The 24,937-nt window shown below is 33.8% G+C and overlaps 1 protein-coding gene across 1 annotated transcript in view; it reads right to left on the minus strand.

The window, feature by feature from the left end:
* The window catches only part of Trdn (triadin), a 372,838-nt gene that overhangs the window by 113,291 nt on the left and 234,610 nt on the right, over positions 1-24,937 (minus strand). The window contains exons 14-18 of the mRNA XM_040758270.1: positions 22,569-22,595; positions 17,123-17,152; positions 12,485-12,511; positions 9,017-9,043; positions 4,484-4,531 (exon numbers count right to left, since the gene is read on the minus strand). Of these exons, the coding sequence (XP_040614204.1) occupies positions 4,484-4,531; positions 9,017-9,043; positions 12,485-12,511; positions 17,123-17,152; positions 22,569-22,595 (159 nt within the window). The remainder of the gene's footprint in view (positions 1-4,483; positions 4,532-9,016; positions 9,044-12,484; positions 12,512-17,122; positions 17,153-22,568; positions 22,596-24,937) is intronic.

The raw sequence follows: 24,937 nt of genomic DNA on the forward strand, positions 1-24,937 counted from the left end.
TTAAAAGGTGATTCTGAACTCAAAAGGATAGAATAAAAAACTGCTTCTTGGTAGCATTTTCTCAGGTGGGCTCTGTTTGCTAGAGGCAATCAGAGGTCTGGCTCCTTTAAGAGAGGCTTTCTGAGCCGGGCGGTGTTGGTGCACACCTTTAATCCCAGCACTCAGGAGGCAGAGGCAGGTGGATCTCTGTGAGTTCGAGGCTAGGCTGGACCGATGGCCTCCAAAATAATACAGAGAAACCCTGTCTCTTAAAAGCAAAAAAAAAAAAAAAAAAAAAAAAAGAGAGAGGCTTTCTGACTCAGTGTTAGTGGCATAAACTTTTTTAAGAGGCCCGGCTACCAAACAAATGATGCTTATTGGTGGTGACATGGACCTAGGAATTCCGCAGAGTTGTGGCAATAAACATGGCTTCCACCAGTACTACAGCCATGAGGCTAGACTCTCAGGAAGCCAAGGAATAGGTAGAGCCAGCAGTTGTTTTACTCCCAGCCGTGCTGTTTAGCTGATTAAAGATTCAAGTGGTCAGAAAAAGATAGACAGTAACGACAGATTCAGAGTGGGAAAAAACCTTCTAAATGGTTCACAGTAAAAAACCCTCTAAATGGTTTACAGTGTGTTTAAAAATATCATAGGCTTGGGGGAGAAAAGAAAAAGGATAGACAACATCCTTAAAAAGGAAATAGAGTACCCAGGTGTGGTGGCATACACCCTTAATCCTAGCACTTGGGAGGCAGAGGTAGGTGGATCTCTATGATTTCAAGGCCAGCATGGTCTACATAGTGAGTTCCAGGACAGTCAAAGATACACAGAGAAACACTATCTCAAACAAACAAAAAAACAAACAAACAAACAAAAAACAAAATATAAAAGTAAAAGATATAGAGTAATAGTAATAAAAAAGACCATGTAAAAATGGAAAATACACAGAGTCTGGATAATGTATTTATTGTGTTGTCTTTGAATTGTTTGACTACTGAAGAAGGAGCAACAGCTGCAAAAAGACATTATGGGTTTATTTAGAATTATATGCAATGTAGTGTTATCATACACATAAAACTGTCCAGGTCTGAAGGTGAATTTAGAAAAGAATGCAGAAGACAGATCTTGGAAATTCTATTAGCTATTTTAATGAGGTTTGACCTCATGAATTGCTGGAGAAAAGAAAATTGTAAATAAAGTGATTTATTCAGTGTTGCCTTTGATGATTTCCTATGGCCTTTAGTGAGTTTTAATATAAATATAAATACCTGAGGTCAGTCACTTAGTCATATCAGTAGGTCAGGTAAAGACAACCAAGATTTGATTTGCGTTGACAGTAGGGTTATGAATACAAAGAATATCTAAAGAAATATTTACAGAATATCAACAGAAATACATTAAGACTAATTGAATAAGCCGGCAGTGGGAATAAAGAGAAAATTCAAAGTTGTTCCCAGATTTATAGTAAGGTAAAGAGTGGATAATGAAAAGCAAGTGGGGAGGAGAGACTAGCCAGTCTGAGTTGAGGAGACTTGAATCATAAGTTGTTTAACTGAACAGTTGAGAACACAATCCTGAAATGACTAGTAAAACCTGAAAAGGAGATACGATAGGAATCTTTAGAATATATGACAGAATTGTGATCTTGACATATCTATACAGATTATGAAGCATGAGTTAATAATGGAATCTCTCGGATACCAACAATTAAATTTGTTTACAGAAAAAGTAGGCATATTTCAGAAGTAGAATTCAAAACTATGAAGAGAAACTGAAAACTAAATCACCTTAGCAAATCCTCACCAGACACAGTCAAAGTTCCTGCTGGGGACATCAGGGACTAACAGGTGGCATTGCCTTAGCAAGGGAAACACCATCATTGGCCACAGTGGCATGCCTCTTTGAGGCCTAGGACTCCTCCTGAGATATCCTGATCCTCATTTACATACTGCAAAGCTGCATGCCTTTCCTTGCTCTGTTGCTGAGACCACAGATGCTCTTATAGATCCTTCTCACTTTGCAAAGAGTACCTGTTATTGAAGGCTTACTTCTGAAGTCACTGCAAAGCAAATCTTTTGATGATTTTCAGGAAAGAATAAATTTTGAACTGCCTTGTCACTTCATCTGAATTTATCTCCCTGTTGGACTTCAGCCTTGAGCTAGAGTTTGGCTGAAAACTTTTTAAGGATAGTGAAAATAGAGTACATATTCTTCCAGTATCTTAGCTTCTTAAGAGTAAGATTAATTCTCATGTTTTCTTTTAATTTATACATAGTATTATATATATAAGTTTATGTTAAAGTGACAATAAATAGAAAACAGTAAAACTCAAAACAGATGGTATTAAATGAGTATTTAATATCATGTATCTTCAAATAAAATATTAAGGGAAAATAATTCAGCAAGCTATAAATAGCACATTATAGCTTACTTATTAAATTGTAGAATTATACTTAACTTTGAAAATTCTATGACAATAATAAAACCAACATATTTCACTCCATCATATACAAAGTCAACTTGGAAACAAAAACAACCACTAATTAAATTTTATTTTTCTATTTAATTGTGAGAGGTTCTAAGGTAGCAAGGATTATGAATACTGTAAGCATAAAAGAATGACAAACATGCTACATTTGAGAGAAGAAAAAATATGTATACTAGTTAACAGGTAGAAAATTAGCCTTAATGTTGTTTTGTAAATTTGTCAGCTATGTAAGTCCCTCCCTGAGTATGTTCCTGATAGCTTTGGAAGCAATGTGTGATTCTGTTGATTCTTCCATTATCTCCCAAGTCAATATGTAAAACCATATTTAAGACAATAATTGAGATATATGATTATTTAACAAATAAGTTGGTTATGTTTATAAATAGATTGTTTCTGCCATTTGACTCTAAAAACTTACCAAAAAAACTCATTCCATCAAAAATATTACCCATGTTATAAATTCATACTTGGGGGGCGTTCCAGACAGGGTTTCTCTGTGTAACTTTGGAGCCTGTCCTGACACTCACTGTGTGAACCAGACTAGCCTAAAACTCACAAAGATCAGCCTGCCTCTGACTCCTGATGCTGGGATTAAAGGCATGTACCACCACTGCCTGACTAATTCATGATATTCTTAGATGAGCACACTGATGAGTTCCAAAGTTGACTGAACAGTTTTGATTTCATATCATTATTTACTCTGGTTTTTACATGGTCGAGTTGCAAATAATGAATGTGGGTATTTATATCTGAAGTACTCTGTAGTTTAATATTTGCTTTTGTAATCATATCACATTCTTTTCCAAATCAGTAATAGCACAAAGATGATAATCTGCAATCAGATTACAAAAGAAAAGCATCTGCTATTTCCTGGACACAGTGTTGATTTCATTGTTACCTACAGATTGGAATACACCTTACCTTCATTTTCCTTCTTGCTTCAAAACTTGCACTTATTGACAGCATGTGATACCCACACATCCATCCCCAGATTCACTTTTTCATATTGTCTGTTGAAACCTTTAGACTTTTCATATTACCATGATATCCCTCATTCTGAAACAATTGCATTTATTTGCATCACACATAGTAATGAGCCATGTCAATTTCAAACTATGATACCACATAAAGCTATATTAATTTAGGCTTCTCTCACTTATGGTAAAATAATGCCAATTAAATACAATATGATCATCCACAAATATTATATAAGCACATATATGTATATATACCAATGCATAAACCAATACATCAACTAATAACAATGAATGAAATACATTAATGGGTGTGACACATTAGTTGTTTATACAAATAATGTTAGAAGAAGCATGCAAATATGTGTCATGTATATTTTATCAGTTTTACAATTTTATGTGTTTTTTTCTTTTTATACATCTATAAGGTCATTTTTATAAAAACATAATGTCATTTTAGTGGACTATGTGAGTAAGGATATGTGTGTAGATTTTTGTGAGTATGAACGTATAATGATTGTTAGGCTTGTAAAATATTCCTATGTGACACTTTTAAAGACATTGTTAGAATTATTGACTTCTCTTGAAACTGTACATTTTGCAAAACTGCCCTATGTCAGAATTTCATGGAATATGTTTCTTAATCCTACACTATTTTCACACAAAATGAACATTTCTTGTGATTCTTCTCAAATTTTAATTTATTCAATACCTGATCTTTTAAAGGAGTGTGGTTATTTAAATGCCATATGGATGCCTGAAATCATATTGAGTTTAAGCAATATACTTACAAAATTTTTCAAAAACTGTATATCAGTTTTGATGTAATTACAAGCACTAATTTATAGCTCTAGAAGACCAGGACTAACCACATTAGAGAATAACCACAAAATCCCATTAGTGTAGATTCTACAAGTATTATACAGCATTTGTTTCTATCAGTGAAATAGCAAAATCAGTAGGCAAAGCTCCTCTCACCACACTACACAAAGAGTAAGTTAGTAGGTTCAGAATTGATTATAGTCATATCATCTGTGTTTACCCTTTTTGGTGGAGGCAGCATCAATCTCTTCTTTGGATCGTTCAGCTTCTGAAAATTCAGTTATTTCAATAATAAGCAATGGATATCAGAGTTTTCAGAATAATAACATATCGTGCTATATATAGTCAGGCAAGAACACAGAAAACCAAAATTTAAAATGCATATAGTGTCTGAGAGGCAGAAAGACAACCTATGGAGAAAGCTAAACTACAAAATTCCTTTTTATCATTTTTGCTTTTTTGATAAATTAACCCTCTGTAAACTCCCTTCCAAGGTATAGCTCTGTGATATCAAAATTGTATTCTTATGTACGTAGTGCTGATAAAAAGTGACTTACTCCACAGAAAGTGATGTTAAAGTATTTGTATATAGTCACAGTTTAAGTGATTTATAAATGTTAGGGAAGAACATGTAAAGTCCTTCTTTGGTCAGTCTTTAATTAAGTATATGGTGAAGAATATTTGACCTAGAGAGCTCATAGTGTGTGCACTGCAAATATTATTGATAATACTATAAAATTTCAACATAATTGTTGCTTCAAGAAATGGTAACCATTTAAAAGACAAAAAGTTTGCTATAAGTGTGTTATCTGAATATCTGTTGAGGAAAATGAAAAAGCTGCACTAAAGATATAATATGGAATATTATTCCTAGAACAAACATTACATTTCAAAGTGAAAATAGACAAAACTTTCTACAAATTGTGGGGGTTGGGGAAGAAAATAATGATGAGATAATCTTTGTAATGCTTTATATCTCATTTTATAAACATTTCATTATTTTAGATTGTTCATTATTATCATATGTCTATACTTTTAGTCTTATTAACATTTGTATATTGTTACCACTCATTATGTCTAATGACAAAAATATTACTTTTACCATTATAAAATACATTGTTTATAAATTTGTGGCTTAAATTTTTCAAATAGAGTTTGAAAAGTCTCACTGTATTTCAGGAAAATGCCTTCTACATTTCTCCATATAAATATGAAATTTTAATTAACTTTTTTCATCTGGGCTGATGGCATTCCTCTAAAAGACAAAGAGCACCTAACACAAAACTAAGTACCAGACATGAGAAGACCTCTTTTGAGTTGTTGGCCCAAGTTGCCTAAGATACTCCCAAAGCATGCAGCCTATTGTCTTGTCATTGGCTACCACCAAGAGGTGGATGTTGTATCCCCATGTTAAAGACACTATGCACTTCAGAGACAGGATCCGGAGGCCTTTTAGCTAGAACTGACCTGAATGTCACCTCCATGAAGTCTATTATCCATAGCACCAGAAGGTATCATGCAAACTTCCCAATAATAGAGACAATCAAGAGCCCCATCCACATCTGATGCCTATGAAATCACACCAATGACCAGCATGGCATGACATCCTCTCAGGTGCAGTAGTGGCACATATGCCTTGGCAGTAACCAATAGCTCTGTAATTGGACTTAATATCCATTCAACAAGAGGGATTGCATTCCTGGGACTGGAAATCTAGCTAATTTTCTATGAAATCATGGTTACTGAAGGAGAATCTACAACCACTAATTTACTAAACAAGAATAAGACTATATTCCTTATTTTTTTTCAGAAATAGTTCAGTGGTAGTCAAATAAATGATTCAATATCTTGGTATAAATGCCTGTAAACACTCTTTCAATGATAAATGCGTATATTGAAAATTCCCATAATCTTCAGTTCTGTGCACTTTTGTTCCCAAATAATTCTGGCATGCATTGGTAGAGGAGGAGATTGTCCTTCGCTCTGCATATCAAGACACTGAAGTAAGTTAGATTGATCAACCTCTGCATGTTGGCCGAACATATAAAAATATGTTTAGTGGTGAAAAATGTTTGATGGTTGATATTTAAAATAAATTCATATAGATAAATTTTCATTTTTGTCTTGTCTAAGGTAAATTTCTTCATAACTCAACCGATTAGAGGATAGTTTCAGATAATGTGAACTAAGCCCTTGAATTAGTAAATGTGAAAAGAATTAACTAAAGAAATGTTTCCAAAGACCTTCAAAGCCATGAGGCTTGGTGTGACCATTTGTAATAAAGTAGAAGTGATGCCCTTACATTTTTAGTAAGTAGTATGAACATAATATCCTTTTGAAGATTTACTATGAATGGCATTACATAGGTTACAAAATCAATACTCTAAAATCCCACCTGTTAACTAATCATATTGTCAATCTCAGCACTATTCTATTCAATTTTCAAAGTGGTATAAACATTTAAGTGACTGGATGGAAGAAAAATGTGTGTTTGGAGACATTTTGGGTTTGATTCTGGATGGAGAAAAGAATCTATACCAACTTTCAGAAGTTCTTATAGGATTGACATTTTTGCAATATCCAAGAAACTCTTCCTCCAACACCTTCACCCCTTGATATTGTAGGAACAATATGATCCCTTGGTTAGTACTACATCATTTAAACTTAGAGAGTTTCTACTTTTGTCAATTTCATAGTACTCATGAGAGCCTCCACTTCAAAATGATAAATGTTTCTCTTACAGTGATATTAATTATCTTCAGGAGCTGAGTGGATGGTTCCTCCCTACTAATGCAATTTCCTTTCTAGTTGTGAATTCATTGTTAATGAAAAATAATTTTCCATGAATTTTTCTTTTGTCAATGTCACCTTTCCTTTAAAATTCAATGTCATCTTATTGAATCATAAACATACCTGATTTGTGTTAATTTATTTATATATCTAACTGTCTTACATATGCTTATGATTTAAAATAACATAAAACCCTATTCCAGATAATCTGGTAATACCTATGTACTTCACAACATAATATTGGCATGTTAAAGACTTTTCAAAAATATCCATAATTTATGTAACTTTCACCTTAGCATTAGTCTTATAGCCATTGACTATCTATAGTGACTGTGTAAATCTGTTTTACAATTTCAACTTCAAAAGACCAACTCATAGATAAATACGTAGTCATAATTATTAGATAATTTAAAGAATTAGGGCTTATGGATTATTTTAAATTAATTTTGTGGTGAAGAATAATATCCATGCCAAGACCAAAGGTCTCAATCTTTTAAAGGGTTGCATACTAACTCTTTTCAAATTTTATATTGGGTTTAAATAATTTGGCAAGCTAGTTTGCTAGTTTACCAAAAAGATGCCTAGCTCTTCACAATGTGATTGGACAGTGCTGCACAGATGGACATAATTCCAGGTTCTATTCTTGTGGATGAATATTTTTATCTGTAAGTCATATTTTCTAGTGAGAAATGTTAATTTTCTGAGTAATTTTCAACCTAAAGTTTTCTACATGTAATGCAAAATTATCAGTTTTATTTTGTGCATTTTCTTGATTATGCATTTCCATGGCTTAGCATACTAAACAATCTATAATACAAAGTTCCAGCTAGCCTTACAGTCAGCTTTAAACTCACTGTTTTGCATGAAAATATAAACAAAATTATAAGTCATGAAAAACTACTTTTCATTTTCTAAGAATATGTGTGTATACATGCGCGTGTGTGTGTGTGTGTGTGTGTGTGTGTGTGTGTGTTTGTGTGTTCATGCTTTTGGAATTCCATTGATGGCAGGAGAGGACATTGGATGCCCTGGAAATGAGCTAGAGGCAACTGTAAACAAACAGGGTTGTTGGGAACTGATCTCAAGAACTCAAGTCTTATGGAAAAGCAACAAGTGTTCTTAACTCCTGATTTGTCTCTCTAACCTTAAACTACTATCTTTTTTTAATGTCTCTAATTTTTAATGTCTTTGTGAACAATTGATTGCAGTGTTCTTTTTTTTAAATAATGTCAAGTTGTCTAATACTTTTCAATTACTCTGTGACATATCTGTCAATGATATGCTGTTTCAAAATTAAACCATTACAAAAAACATAGTACTCCGTTATATATCAACACCAGGATAAATGTGCATGCACCTTTAACAGAAAACAAAAACATAAATGCATTCTATAGTGTATAAAGCATATATTCTATCATTAATCTTATATAGTGAACATAAGGAAGTTAGTATTTTCTTAAAAGCCGATGCCTCATGTTGATCCTAATATTTATTAGAAACATTTCCTAATCTGAGGAGATAAAAATTTACAAAAATGAAGCTCCACAAAAGAAATTTTAGTTAAATTTTAGGAAGGTTACATTTCATTGAAAATTCAACTTTCATGGTAGACAAATTACAATGCTTAGTTGCCTGAGATCCTTAAATAATTAATTAGGAAATGCATAAAAAATTGAAATAGTTTCTAATTCTACAGGATGCAAAAAACATATGTTACTGAACACAGAAATTATGATCTAAATAACTGAAAACTCACAAAGTAATGCCCTCTGGACAAATTTTTATAACAACAAACACAGAAAAAGCCAGATGAGTTATCTTGAATATTATTTCACCATAACAATTAATCTTAGAGAAATATGAATAAGTGAGACATAATTGGTGTTAGCAAGGTCTACAGAACAAAATACAAATGAGTAAGCTGCTAAAATGTGCTCCTCTTATCAAGATTTGTTCAACATACTTGTTTTCCCGTGTTTTTCACTTGGAGCTGCAATGATAAGAGAAAATCAGGTCTTCATTAATTAATAGTCTACTTTTATTTAAAATAACTGAAGTTTAGTTGTGTGCAAGATGGCAAGTATGGTTGGAAACTGAAGAAAAATAGATCTGAGGAGAAATATAGCTTTGCAATTTTCTTTGCTATGCTCTAACATGAATTTCAAAGTCCTAAGATTTGGGAGGCATTAGAAGGTGCTTTCAAGAATCCTTCTGTACTAGATCATGTCTCATTTACTCTACTTTCAAAATTATCAAGGGGCCTGATTGCTTCCTGTTGGGGGAAGTCCTGTGGATTTGTCAATAAAGTAATGTTGAGCCTATAGGGAACCAAGATAGGAGGGACTACGAGTCAAGAAAAAGCTTCTCGTAACAGCTTCCTGCTTTACTTAGAAAAAAACGTATCTTCCCAAGTCCATAAGATTGCCCCCAAAGCATGAATTAATTTTACAAATTATCCAGTAATTCTACATTCTCTCTCTCTCTCTCTCTCTCTCTCTCTCTCTCTCTCTCTCTCTCTCTCTATCTATCTATCTCTCTCTCTCTTTCTCTTTCTCTCTCTCTCTCTCTCTCCCCCTCCCTCCCTCCCTCCCTCTTTCCCCCTCACTCCCTTTCTTCTTTCCTTTCTTCCTTCCTCTTCCTTTTTTTCTATCTCTCAGGCCTGGACACAGCTTCCCCTCACTTCTCTCCTCCCATTTCCTCCCCACTTCCACTCACCCCCTCTCTCAATCCACTCATCTCTTCAGAAGGGGGGTAGATGTCACATAGCTATCAACAAAGCATGGCATATAAAGTTGTAGCAAGACTAAGCACCTTCCCTTATATGAAAGCTCAATAAGGCAATCCCATTTGGGTAATAGGTTCCTACGAGCCAGATAAAGCATTAGTGAAAACTGTTGTTCCTATTGTTAGGAGTCCCACAAGTAGACCAAGTTACACAACTGTCCCATGTATGTAGAGGGCCTAGGGTGATCCCATGCAGGCTCCCTGGTTGCTCGTTCAGACTCTGAGTGCCCATAAGCTCAGGTTAGTTATTTCTGTGGGTTTTCCTGTGATGTCCTTGACCCTCTGATGACAACTGGTGATTACAATCTGATCATAGAAGGCCGGTTCTATATATATATATATATATATATATATATATATATATATATATATAATATTATTTAGATTCTTAGCTGGGGTTATCCATGTAGATTAGTGGGAGTTTCCTATTTTCTTTTTTAAAAAGGTCTGAGTAGTCAGGCATGGTGGTGCCACCTCTAATCCTAGGACGTGGGAGGCAAAGGCAAAAGCATCTCTATGAGTTCTAGGTCAGCGTTGTCTACAAAGTGAATTTCAGGACAGACAAAGTAACATAGAAATACATTCTCTCTAAAATCAAAGCAAAACAAACCGAAAATGCATAAGTTTTAGTAAGTTGGTGCACTTACTATTTACCCATTGAGACGATTACAATTAGACTATTGTAGTTAGTATAGTATATGGCAGTAATACTGATACATTAAAATTGCTCATATCAATATTGTATATGCTTCTGCATGTTTTCCATGATTTATATTATATTTTACCTTCCAAATATGTGTATAAATATGAGTATGTGTTGTTACTGTGGGAATGAAATCCTAAATAATTAGGCTCTACTCTATAATGTAGACAAAACACGCCTTTTCTAAGTTGTAGTTCCTTGACTGCTAATGTGAAATAATGAAACATGCTATTATTTCATCTTTTAAATTATGTGTCTGAAAATTACTCAGTTTTTATATTTTATAACCAATTATTCTATTTCATGTTCTTCTCTTTGACTAATAAACTGTTATTAAGTGCCCATTGTATGTCTGGAATTATAACAGGCATTTTCGAGAATAAAGAGCTAAAATTCATCTGTATCCTCTATCTTCTGACGATTTAAAGCCGCCAAAGGAAAAGGGAATTATACCAGCATATTAAAATCTATAATAACCATGAGAAAATAATGTGATTGAAGTAGTGAAAAGATGTCTAAGATAAGATTGCCCATCTCAGGAAGTATTACAAAATTGGACAAAGAATGGGAAATATAGATTCTAACAATTATTGCAAAGGATTATAGATATGCTATACTTTAGCTGTATTTATTTGGCTACTGGCATAATATTAAATGAATATTGTCTCATTTTAAATACAAGTAAATGTAATACAAGCAGCTGAGAGCCAATACTTGAAGTAATGTTAACCTGCAACATGCACACCACCTGCACATACATGCATCTTCACATCTACACTCTCCAAACGTTACAGCCTACACAAATCTATACATTCACAACTTGTACACATGCATTTTCATGTGTTATACACAAGCACAGAGAGAGAGAGAGAGAGAAAGAGAGAGAGAGAGAGAGAGGGAGAGAGAGAGTGACAGAGAGACAGAGAGAACGAGAGAAATTCTATGTACAAAATCCTCAGTTATATTGTTTGAAAAGCTATAGCTAGTGTTTAAGGCAAGAAATCAAAGAATTTCAGAAATTTTCATTTGAAATGACTTACCTGAACTGGTTAAATTTTAGAATACTTCAAGAAAATGGCTTTGTGTCTATGTTAACTGTGCTATTTTAATATTCATACTGAGAAAAACACTGCAGAACAGCCCAAAAATCTTAAGTAACACCATGAATAGGGAGCCAGTATTTTCGGGAGTTGGAAATTTTTGTCTTTCAAAACTAAAACAATATGGGAAATATCCACAGAAGTGTTTTATTATTACCTTTTCTTGTTTGCTTAATCATAAGTGTACTTATAAAACTGTCTGTGATGGTCATCCCTGATCATCAGCTTCTCAGACTCTGGACCACTGAGGAGACAAGCCTCCAGGCATGTGTGTGATGGGATTATCTAAACCAGATGAGTTGAAGAGGGAAGACACACACTTGCTGTAAGTTTTCCTGAGCTGTGGTTCTGGGCTGAATAAAAAGAGAATGCAGCACACAGCAATCATTACTCTCTGCATACTGACTGCTGATGTGAAGTTACTTACTGCCTTGAGCTCCTTAGTCTTGATGGACTATACCCTTGAACTGTGAGATGAGTAAACCCTCCCCCATAAGTTGCTTTTGTCTGGGTGTTTTTCCAGCAATACTGGTTCTCAGACATTGTCCAAATGGATGCACAGGATTTTACCAAGATGTAGGTTCTGACTTAGTCGGTCTGTGGTGAGAGCAGACCCTGATTCTATCAATCTTCAGAGGTTCATAGGCACATGTTTAGCAACAAGACAATGACACAACATTCAATTTCCCTCCTCTCAAACTATATTGGTATTGATTCTGTCGAGAGCTTAGAAAACAAACAGTGAGGTGGACATATTTCCTGCCTTCACCCGGCATTGCCTTTGTAACCCCATTTCAGACTTGCCTTCCGGTAAAATTAATTGAGCTTCACCAGTCTTACTCACCTGGATGTTCCTTTTTTGGTGACTTTGCTGGGTGAAACAAGAAAAGAAGGGGAGGGTAATCAACAGTCTGCGATACTCCATTAAAATTCATTATTCAAATACTAATTAAATAATTTTAAAATAGAAAAACATTAAAATAACTACCTGGTTCTATGGACTTTTCTCTCTTTTCCTGTTCTAAAACATTATCATTGTTAATATTGTTATATTTTTATGTTTTCTAAATAAGATTTTAATGTAAACAAACATGCATCGCTGATGCTAAACCACAGAAATTCATGAATGTCACAGAAATATTAAAGCCTCGCCCTCAGGGCAGCTCTTTCTCCTTTGTACATTGAACATGTTCTCCTAGCACAGCACTGAAATATTTTGAATATTAGGCATTTATTGAAATAAAAACAAGAAAAATTTTATTGGTTCCTTAAGGATGAAAACCATTAAGCTTGCTCTTTTAGTAATTTTGCTAAAGTTCTGATACAATGTAAGCACATAGTGTAATTATTATGGTTGGTTTAAAAATAAGTTACCAAAAGTTGAATCTGGGTATATTTTATATGGACTTCCTCTGCCAAGTATTTTCTTAGTTATGTATTTAGTGACAATAAGGACTTTGATGTGAAGATTTATGCACTAAGATAAAGAAAGAGGGCTGATGAGAGCAAACATACTTGCCTGGTGGCATGACACATGTTAAAATAGAATCCTCTTTAGATGGTACTACCTTCCAAAACCCACATTGTATGAGAAAAAGGCTTGAGTCTAGCCTCAAGGTAACACTGGTCTGTTAATGTGGACTATTTTTCTAGGGAGTGCAGGAAATAATTTGATAGGAAATGCTATTGTTTATGTTCTTATTCTTATTTTGACTTGACAACTAGTCAATTTAATCAAAAGAAGGTCCTCAAGCAAGCATAACATATAGGCCCAGTGAAGCAAAATGAGACAGATATTTCTTAACATTTTTATCTCGTGAATACAATCTGAAGACAGGGAGATGTTTACATTAAAATAATTCTATAAACCCAACTTTAGGATGAATGTGTGCCACAGAATCTTCTCTGACCAACGCATCAAGCTCTCCATGTACAATTTTGTTCAACAAGCCTTTTCTGATATATGTAGTTTAGGTAATTTATTCTGTTCTGACACAGTTGCTGGCAGTAAAGTAAATAAAACGATTTGACAAAGTGTTGAAAGCAAAAATAAAAGTGTGTTGCTTAACTAAAACTAAACATACTGAACAGTTTCCTAAAAGTCCAAGTGACAATTAACTAGGCATGAAGTTGTTATTTTCTTTAAATAAGTTTTTATTTGATGTATTTAAGTGCTTTGCCAATATGTGTGCATGCATACTGTGAGTGTCATGTGCCAGATGTGGCATTAGATCCCCTGGAACTGGAGGTACATATAGTTGAAAGCCACCATGTGGGTGATGGGAACCAAACCTGGTCCACTGAAAAAGCAGCAAGTGTCCACAATCAACATGCCATCTGTCCAGCTTCTGCGAATACTGTTTAACTAACCGCTGAATAAGTAATTGAAATATTTAAAGATATTTATATTTATAAAGTGATGACAACAAAACAATTACTGAAAGTGAATTTAAGCATTTGTCAAAACCAAACACTGATTATGTGTGATATCCAAAGACAAAATAAAAGTCTTCTCTCTTACAACGCTATTATACATATACTGATAAGTACCTGTTTGAACTGGAATGCTACATAAGAAAACACATTCATGAGGGTGCATTATATGGGGTATTACAAGATGTAATTATCCAAACACATTAAAATATAAATCAATTTACCTCTAAATCTTAAAGGGACTGACAAACACTGGGCCTGTTGGACCATTTGGAATATTTGAATTTTGTTTTGATAATATACTTTTATACTAAAAATTTCAAGACTATAGGATTTTATAAAATGTTAATATACTTCCTGTTCTGTTTTCCTCATCATAGTTTAGACTATAAATAGAAAAATCTTTTAAGTTATAATAACTAGATTACTTTGAAACTTAATATGAGATAGAGTGTATAACAGAATATACTAAATTTAAATACAAAATTCAAATCAAACAAATTAAAACTCAATAATAGTAATAAGGACAAATTCTACTTGACAAAACATAAACGACAGTTTAATTTGAAAGTAGTTAATAACTGTTTTTAAAGACATAATTTTGTCTCTAAACTACTATGCAAGCAGCAATGTATAGCCCTTCTCGCAAAGGAAGGAGTTGGGCTGTAAATGAATATCTAAGAAGAAATATTTATTCACTCAATGCATCAGTGCCCTGAAGATTGCCAAGGAGAGGTTGTGTGTCTGCAGAAACCTTTAAATCAAAGAAGTGAAGGTCATAAACAAACAAGCAAATAAATGATAAATGAAATATATTTGCATCTTTCGAAAATTGTTGAAAAATTAATCGGTAATGATATTAAGAATTGTATCCCTAACAATTTTATTCCAATGAGTTTATAACTCTTGAAGGGAAATGAAATAGGAGCGTGCCAAAATATTTGTAGATTATAAGCAGGAAGATAGTAGGGAAGAGTTTGGGAAGCAATAGCCACTGAGTATTTTCTTAGAACAGAGCACTGACTAGATCACAATACTAAATATACACAATCCTAAATAATTTAGTAGCATTTTCAAATCTCTTATTGCCTTCATGTTTATGCAGATGCAATGGCTTATGGAGTAGTTTCGGTATCCTTGTTCCAGATCTCATGGAAGCTGTATAAACTCATCAATCCAGGCATCAACGAGCACATACTTCTCCACAGATAAATTGCTCCCTCTGGCTGGTTTGCAGCATATTTACATGTTTCTTTCCAAAGGACATTTTAGAGTAGTTTTTGACAGAATTTTTCAGTGTCCTAACTTTGGGTACACCAAAACATGCATCAATTTTTAAGTTGATATATATTTTAACAGCAGAAAAAATAGAATCTTGAAATTTGCAGGCAGATGGATGGCACTAGAATAAACCATCCTGAGCGAGGCAACCCAGTCACAATAAAACATAATTTGTTAATGCCAATGGAATCACGTTTCTACAGTGCTAAAAGTATGCTAATTTTAATGACTGAGTAATGTTAGACTATCCCCTAGTTTATATTTGTTAAGCATATCTTACATTTGCAAAAATACCAACCTGGAGGCAGATAGCTTTACTGAACTGTTAACAAGCAATTTCAATAGTATGTTGAATAAGTGTGGATCATCCTTAAGAAATGGATCCCTCGCAATCTTATTGCAATGGTCTTACAGTGCTTGCAGGTAGACAGAATATGAATATACCAAAGTATTTGTAGAAGATAATATAGAATAATCTCAAAAGCAGCACCCACTGAGAGTTTACTAAGAATGGACAAATAAATGAGTAGACAAAACACTAAACTTACCCAAACATATCATGGGAATCAGTGGAATGCAGTTACGGTAGAAAATTATGGGTTTATTAGCTACCACATGAGTGAGATGGGGTGTGAGAATTCTTGCTGTAGTTTCTGTGCTACCCTGACCTCCAGTTTACATATATTCAAGTATGCTAAAAATCAACAAATAATATAAAATCTCTAAAATAAAATAAAAATAAAAATAGACTCCACATGTATTAAACTCAGAAATTTGAAATATAAACACACCAGCACCAGCAGGCCAATTGTATAGTAGCAGTGGCAACATGTTTGAACAAACAGACATTGCATGCATTTCCTTACTTTTTCCCTTGGGTTGTTCTGTTGAAAAAGAAGCAGGGAACCATCATTCTTTAAGGGTTTTGAGATACACTTGCCACAAAACAATGGATAGAGTGTAGTTTTTGCAACCCACCTACCCATTACTTCTTCTTTTAAATTTCACAGTGAGTCTTGCTTTGAGGTGTCACTAATCATCCCAGGTAGGTCAATAACTTGAGTAACAGAAGCATCATTCAACAATGAAGAGGTCTACAATTATTCTGCTTAATGATCTGAACTAGTTATATCTGGTAGTCTTAACACACATAAGCAAACACCGTATCCATGCATAATTTCAGAAGACAAAGGGTGCTTTTGTCAAATGGGTCGTGATTGCAGTCAGGACAAAAAAGGTATACTTCAGTTCCTAACTTATGTTACAAGATAATTATTAATTAAATTTGTATATTTGATATGTAACATCATTCAGTGTCATAAAATAATCATATCTTTGAAAAGTTTCCTAATAGGTAAATATAAGCAATATATTATTGTTTTTGCTATTATTATTACTGGTGTTTTATGTTTACTAGAGTTTTAGCATGCAGTGTTACACATGATATGGAAGTATACTGTCCTGGAACTACAGCTCCAGACCCTTTATTTTTGTTACTGTCAAATACTTCACGTGGCAATATTGTCAAAGCAGTCTCTCTCTCTCTCTCTCTCTCTCTCTCTCTCTGTCTGTCTCTGTCTGTCTCTGTCTCTCTCTCCCTCTTTCTTGCTCCCTTGGTCTTGCTCTCTTTTTTCTATTCCATATGCAGATTTTTATTTTAGATGTGTGTTTTAGGAATAAAATGCTGTTTAAGGGCTCATCAAGTCAAGTACCAGACCCCTGCCCCAACCACAACCCAAACAGTAAGTATTTCAAGTATTTTATTTACCTTCTGGAATCTTTTTTGCTTTCTTGGAATCTGAAAATGCAAAGATAAGTTATTGATAATGTAGATCAATTAACAAATGAATGGTTAACAATAAAATTTCCATAACCTCAAAAATATTTTTAAGTTAATCAGTACTCTGACTATTGCTAAAAGAGAGTGTTTATGGTAAACTGCCCTGTTTTCCAAAAGATGAGTATTATAAGTCAAAAGGTCCTTTCTAAAGCATAAAACATAGAAAAGTATATAAACCAAAATATCTCTACCTAATTTTCCATGATAATTAATTGTGCCTAGAGTAGTTAGTAACTTCGTAATAGGAAACCAACATGAATATATGTGTACAGTATATTTGTAAAGATGAATAAAGTGCTAGGCGTTGGTGGCACATGCCTTTAATCCCAGCACTCAGGAGGCAGAGGCAGGCAAATCTCTGTGAGTTCGAGGCCAGCCTGGTCTATAGAGCAAGTTCCAGGACAACCTCCAAAACAACAAAGAGAAACCCTGTCTCTATAAACCAAAAAAAAAAAAAAAGATGAATAAAGTCAGTTCCACATTTGTTCTGTTTATGGTGGTCCAGGTGAAATTTCTTGCACATTATTCAATAGTCAACACATACCAAGTACATAATTAATAATTTCCACTATACTATTAAATGGTTTGATATTGCTTATTTTTACAAAATATATTTGAATCTGTTGCCTAATACTGTTATTCTTTGGTCAACACATAATTGTTTTAATTTTATTAGAGGAACATTCAGCCTTCATAAAGGAAACTTATTATTTAGTGTATAGGATTTCTGTTCTTATCATTTGAGAATAAGAACATGAGAGTTTTGAACATGATTATTTTAGAATGTAATATATTAAATTTTAATTTTTCTTCCTGAAATTATAATTATAATAATAAATAATATTTTTTGAAAAAGGTTAGGTATATTGTTTTCTGGCTATACTTATCTTCATGAGAAACAAGAACAGTATATTGGTATAATTTTAGGAGTTTGTGTGCTATATGATGCTGTGGTATCATGACCACTTCCACAGAAAATCAAGTGACCTGACATAATGGGAAAGGATAATATGCTTTCATCTGTTTATTAAGGCTACTCAGGTTGTCTATACAGTTTTATGGAGGGAAAAGTTAGCCAAAGCAGATAACAATTTAGTATTGTTCTATAGAATTGTGAGCAGTATAAAAAAGCAATGTGGGAAAGAACCCAATCATCATAGAAATGAACTTGCTTTTTAGTAAATACATTTCTAGAAATCCAAAGGGAACAATATAAACTCGCAAATGAATACATGAGATGATGTTTCTTGAATGACAATGTGTATATTCATGGAGATATTGTATAGTATGAGGAGGTAGTTGAAGATTCTATGCTAAATTTTCATGACAGAAAAGTGTACAGCCACTATAATGATGCTTTTCAAATTATGTCACAATCTTGAAAGATATTTTCTAAATAAATCTATGCTGTTGTGAGGCAGCTAAAGAACCCGCAATTTAAAATCATTGCTATTTTTAATCTGTCTGCCTTCTCAGTTCTATGTATCACTGATAAGTTGTATTAAATATCTATGATGTAACGATAATAAACTAGAAAATTGTTGAAATAAATTGAAGCATTTCATAACTATATAATAGAAAATAAGAACATGTGATTTAACCAAGGTCTTCAAGTACATTCATTTAAGGAATAGACAGGTGTGGTAAGATTTACTAAGAATGTTACAAAGATAAATTATTTGGTTAAAAGCAACAGATGTTAGCCGGGTGTTGGTGGCGCATGCCTTTAATCCCAGCACTCGGGAGGCAGAGGCAGGCGGATCTCTGTGAGTTCGAGGCCAGGCTGGACTGAAAGTCTCCAAAACAGAGAAACCCTGTCTCGTAAAAACAAAAAACAAAAAACAACAACAAAAAAAAGCAACAGATGTTAACCCACAGTAGCTCCCTCTATCAAGGTATCTCTTCCCTTGCTCGCTCTTTCTCTCCTTCCCCAACTCAACCTTCATGATCTCTCATAAGAGAGGTAGTCTTAAATGAGAGGATCAAACTTGTTACAGAAAAGAGAAATCACCTGGAGCCTTAAAAGAACTCTTATTTTTGGGAGGAACAGGAAACAGTAAACTCTGTTCGGATAACAATGCCAGAATCACGACAGAGCATTTTATATGTAATATTGAGAGCAGCTTTGTGTAAAATACATAAAGAAGAGCAGGAGTAAGTATGTAGGGTGACACAGTCACCGTTGTGCACTAATAACCTTGTACATAGCCACTAGCTATGTAAACTGAAGTGCCTGCTGCACTGATTTGACTCTCAGCAGGATGCCTAGTAGTCCTCTTAAAACATAGCCTCATGGAAGGTTAGTGAGGATCTGATGGAATCAACTCCCGAATGGCCCTTCATCTCTCCCACGTGACATGTGACTGTGACGACATTTTCTCACCTCCACCTTAGTTTCCTAGCCATGGCTCCCAGGGAGAGAGCATTAACTCACAAAGTCATATCGCGATGGTGTGGAATTGGTTTCTATGGAAATGATTCTGTCATGTTTTCTGACATTGATATCTCACTGCTTTTTGGTGTGGGAGAAGGACAGCATGAGGCAGACACACTCAGCTAGCTTTAATTTTTATATATGAAAGTAATATATCTTCTCAGTCTCAAAGGACTCCCCATATCTGACCCCTGGAATTATCCAACCTTTGGTCTTGGGTTTGCCATATTGTATGCCTGACAGCAAGCATGAAAAGCAAGTGTGAAGGTGTGAGAACTTTAGGTCCAGGTTAAGATTAGTAGCATATTTTCTGTAGTCACAGTAGAGTCATTCAGTATTTTAGACAGCTACAGATTTAAATGTTTTAATTAACACAGTTTAATATTTCAGAATGAGTAAGTATTATAGGCAAGATATTTATTTCTCTTATAGTCTCAAACCTTTTCTTTTCAGGAACCTTTAAATGCCTAGCAACCACTAAGGACCACAAATAGCTTCTATTTATTTTTTAATTGATGTTCATAACTTTAGAGAGTAAGCTGAGAACATTTAAAACATACTTATGATTTATTAAAAATAATAAATCTGTTACAATGAATATGAATATCACACTTTATGGCATATTTAATTATTTTGATAAAAATAGTGAGACAAATGACTATACATTTTATGTTTCTGTGAATCTTGTTAACATCTGACCTAATTAGATGACAGTTGGATTGGTATATCTGCCTGGCCATTTAGTTTCTATCAAAGTTATACATCTTTTAGCTTCTGGAAGAGTAAACATTCATGTGAGAAGGAGAAATAAGAACATAAAATGCATTTATAGTTTTAGTATAATGTTTTTGTGTTGGGGGACTATGGAAAAGGGCTCTGGGATTCTCTGAAGACACTGAACACTATAAAAAGTCTGTTTTTCAGAGGTCATTACCCTGGTTGAACTGAGAAACTGGTAAGAGCAATATGAGATAACAGTGACCATGTAAGCGGCAACTACATTGCTGAAGATTGTACTTAATATTACAGCTTTAATTTCTTTAGGAAAGAATGAAGTAAAGGAGTGGTCAATGAACCCAAAGTGTAAGAAACACTAAATGTCAGGGTCCAGTGGAAAATTGCAACCTAATTTAACATAGTAGAGTTTTGGAATCTGTAGGAAGACTGTTTTACTTTTTGTAACAGTTGAATTTCCATGGGAAAAAAATATCAAGCTATTCTAAGTATCACATACTGGATTTGGAGAATTTCTCAAGAAAAGATATTTGATGTAATTTAGCAAGGCAAAAATGAAATTAGAAAATGTCCTGGGGTCATAACAACAGGTGGCAGGCAATCACTCAGCTTAAATATATAAAACTATAACATGACTATTGCTTCAGATACTGTAATTTCCTAATATTTTGATATTAGTTGTAATGAACTAATAGTAATTTCTAAATAAAAATCAATTCATCACAATGAACTCACAGAAATACCACACAGTTAAATTGGTTTATATAACTACCTCAAAGACTTTTACTAATATTATTTCATTACCCAAAATCAAATGATAAATTGATTCATTACTGAGGTGCTATAGCAGTAACAAACATCAACCAAATGAACTTTTTTTTTTTGGATTTTTGAGACAGGGTTTCTCTGTGGCTTTGGAGGCTGTCCTGGAACTCGCTTGGTAGTCCAGGCTGGTCTCGAACTCACAGAGATCCGCCTGCCTCTGCCTCCTGAGTGCTGGGATTAAAGGCGTGCGCCACCAACGCCCGGCCCAAATGAACTTTTTTGAGGTTTTACTCTGTACATAACAGTGCTGGAGCCTGACTATCTCTTTGATTTCATGGCATTTCTGACGACTTCCTAAAGCGTTTACAGCAAAAGTGAACATGAATGGTGTCATTTGCAAGAACAATGTGAAAAGATTTACTACATTCATGTGGAGAATTCATACTGAATTCATAAGAAACATAAACACATGTCCTAGTGGTCTTTATCATAGCATTATGGCTTCTGTTTAACAGAAGAAAAATATGAACCCCAAGATATAGCCAGACTTCATCATGTCTACAGACCTCTGTTCTCTGTCTCTGTCTCTGTCTCTGTCTCTGTCTCTCTGTCTCTGTCTCTCTCTCTCTCTCTCTGAATTCTTGCCATTGTACATACCTTCAAAACTTTTCTGACTAATGAACTCCCCTAAACCCTTTGGGTTATCATTAGTTTTTGTAAAAGACAGCACTCTTGGAAAGAGAAGCCTGAGTCTGGTATGTGCCCATTATGAGATAAATGGCCTAATCATATCGATCACCCATAGTTCAGTGTCTTACAGAAGTTTTGGCTGGTTCACCAAAATACACACAATATTAAAGTCTTGTGATTTCTATGGAGTTGTGTTCTCTGTCTTTCTGTTACTAGAATAATTTACTCTGATTACAACAGTCTTGAATGAATAAAAAATGCGAATTAATAATCCATTCAGTGTAATTTTTTAACAAGGTATGTTTTACTATATATTGTACCAATGTAAAACGGGTAGATAAGGTATACAAGTGATTGACTATAACTTGTATTCAGATTAGAAGAAAAAATAAAATCAGGGACATTTTGTATGTTCAATATAAACTGACTTAATAAAGGAGGATGAGTTCTTCATTTTACAAATATATGAAACTTTATCAAGTTTCCAACAGAGTAGGAGGACTAGGATTTCTACAAACTATATTTTATTCTTTGTCTTGAGAAAAGTCATACTAAAATTATTTTGAGAGTAGTTCAGCCCTTTGGTGAGCTGAAATAGAAGATGCACAGTTGTGCAAAATGCATACACATAATGGATTCAGTAATTCAATAGGAATATGGGCAGAAGAGCAGTCAAATCCTGTTGTGAGTATTGGTAAATTGTTCTAGTAAATGGCACAGTGGAATTTTACATAAAACATTAAAACATACCTTCTTTCTTTTCTTCCTTTTTAGGTACTGTGGAAATAATAGAAAGCAAACATTGTTAAAACATCAGCTGACAATTCCTTAGGATATAGTTCATAATATGAAAAGGCATCCCAGGTACTCATAAATACAGTGATCACGTATGAACTACTTAACTCATCTAAAAATTTATGAGTTAATAGAGAGAATTGTATGTGATGACTTCTTAATACTCAGAAATGGGAATATATATATACATATATATGTGTGTGTGTGTATTTGCTTTTGCAAATGATTCTCAACAAAATATAAACATTTAGCTTCTGAAGAATTGGATGTTGGTGGTTAAGTCTACTTTTCATTTGCAGTAATAATATACTACATATACCATGTATGAATTCTACAAAAAAGAAAGTCTCTGAAATTTTAGTTAGTTCAAGAATTTTCAAAAATCTATACTTAGATCAAATCAATCTAAAAAATCTACAAACAAATTCTATATTCTTACTAATAAAACAAGAATCACATAAGTAAACATTCAGATGTAATTTAGCTTTGTATCACATTTGGGGGTTTGTTTTAACTTAGTTGACTTTCAAATTGTCTGTCTAGTGTGACTTTTGTCCCTTGAGTATAAACTATGCGTATAAACATTAGTTACTTTTTTGTTTGTACATATAGTTTAATTATTTATCTGCTATATGAATGGTCTGTGGGAATTCTGCGATACTGAGAGTGATTATTCCCATCATGTTTTTTCTTATTTTACTGCTGTTTCTCTGAATACATTAATAAAGGATTGGATGCTGCATTGTCGGCTGTGTTAAATCAACACTGGTAACTGTCTTCCTAACACAACGATGAGACTCTAGGTTACTAGCCAACAATAAATTCAACAAGAATACTCTATTTGAAAATAATAGTAATGCAGCAAGAATACTTTATTTTAGAATAATAATACCTCAACAAGAATACCTTATTTGCAAACTAAAATTTCAGATGTCATCTTGACTAAAATGCAACTTAATGTGAAAACGCTGAGTGCATGGTCTTGAGCTGATGGTTGCAGTCTATTTCCACACATCTTTTCAAACCTTCCTGTTTCAACTCCATTAATACTGGGCTGAAGGAAGTTTAATTCCTGATTCAGGATATACTGCATCCATTCATGGTCATCAGAACGTCCAGGCAAAATTGAAGTGCCTAAAATCCTTGCAATTTTATAAGAAAAATAACAACTCGAACACATCAATACACACACACACACACACACACACACACACACACACACACACACAAATACATATGTACAGACACAAAAAAAACTCCTTTTACAAAAAGTTTTTGGCCTGTGGCATTTGCCCTAACATATATTTTCATGTTGACTCACTCTGTTTTTCTAACTCAAATAATATTTATTACATTCCCTATCAAATTTTTCATAAAGAAGAGCAATTTTATTGAACTTGTAATCAGCAAGAAAACTTAAAAGTGGTTCCTTAGACCCTAAGAATGCGAGCATAAACTGCTCATAAATAAAATTTTGGTCAGATGCAATATATTTGGCAGTATCTCACATCACACTATATGCTAATGAGTTTGCTATGAGGCCCCTCTACCCAGAAACAATCATATCACTGTCTAAATGCATCTCTTTTATTGCTAAACACTGCAGTACTGCATAATCTAGTGTAGAAGAGAAAAGAGAGATCCTGTCCAATAAATATTTCCCTGTTTTCTCAAACTAATCTATAAACTTTTCATAGGTGACAATGGCAGAATACTTGTGTCTCTCTTTTGTGTTTTGTCAAATTATTACTGGTTTGAGAATATACTACATCTACTTCTTAAGCCTTAAGGACATCAATGAGGGATGCAACTAATTTTCTTGCATGGTTCATAAAGTCAAGGTAATTATTTTAGTATTATATCTGGAAGCCATGTTTTGCAATGTGAGCTTTTAGACAATAATCTTGATTTTCTAATATTGTAATAGACTCTTCTAATATGAAACAATTCATAAAATACGACCAATGTAACCAACCCATTAGAAGCTATTATGGTAATAATTAATTTGTGTATTTTATGTATTTATGTGATTTTGGTTTAGAAATATGTACTAAAGCATCTTGAATGATGCTTGGAGGCAATGCACTGATTGTTATTCCATCAGGCATGCAAATTCAGCATGATTATTGTTAAGACTTGTTCAAATGCCTAAAGAAATACTTGCCTCAATGACTAGTGTTCATGGTACTTGAAGGTACTCTACAAGCCACCAAGGTGAAAAGGTAAAGAATAACCCAACTACAAATACTTCGATCTACAATTACGACCTGCCTACAAGATTTTCTGGTGCAATGTTGGCACAATGATTAATAGAGTATCCAACC

The sequence above is a fragment of the Mesocricetus auratus genome, unplaced genomic scaffold (genome assembly GCF_017639785.1).
Source record: "Mesocricetus auratus isolate SY011 unplaced genomic scaffold, BCM_Maur_2.0 Super-Scaffold_100018, whole genome shotgun sequence".
NCBI lineage: Eukaryota > Metazoa > Chordata > Mammalia > Rodentia > Cricetidae > Mesocricetus > Mesocricetus auratus.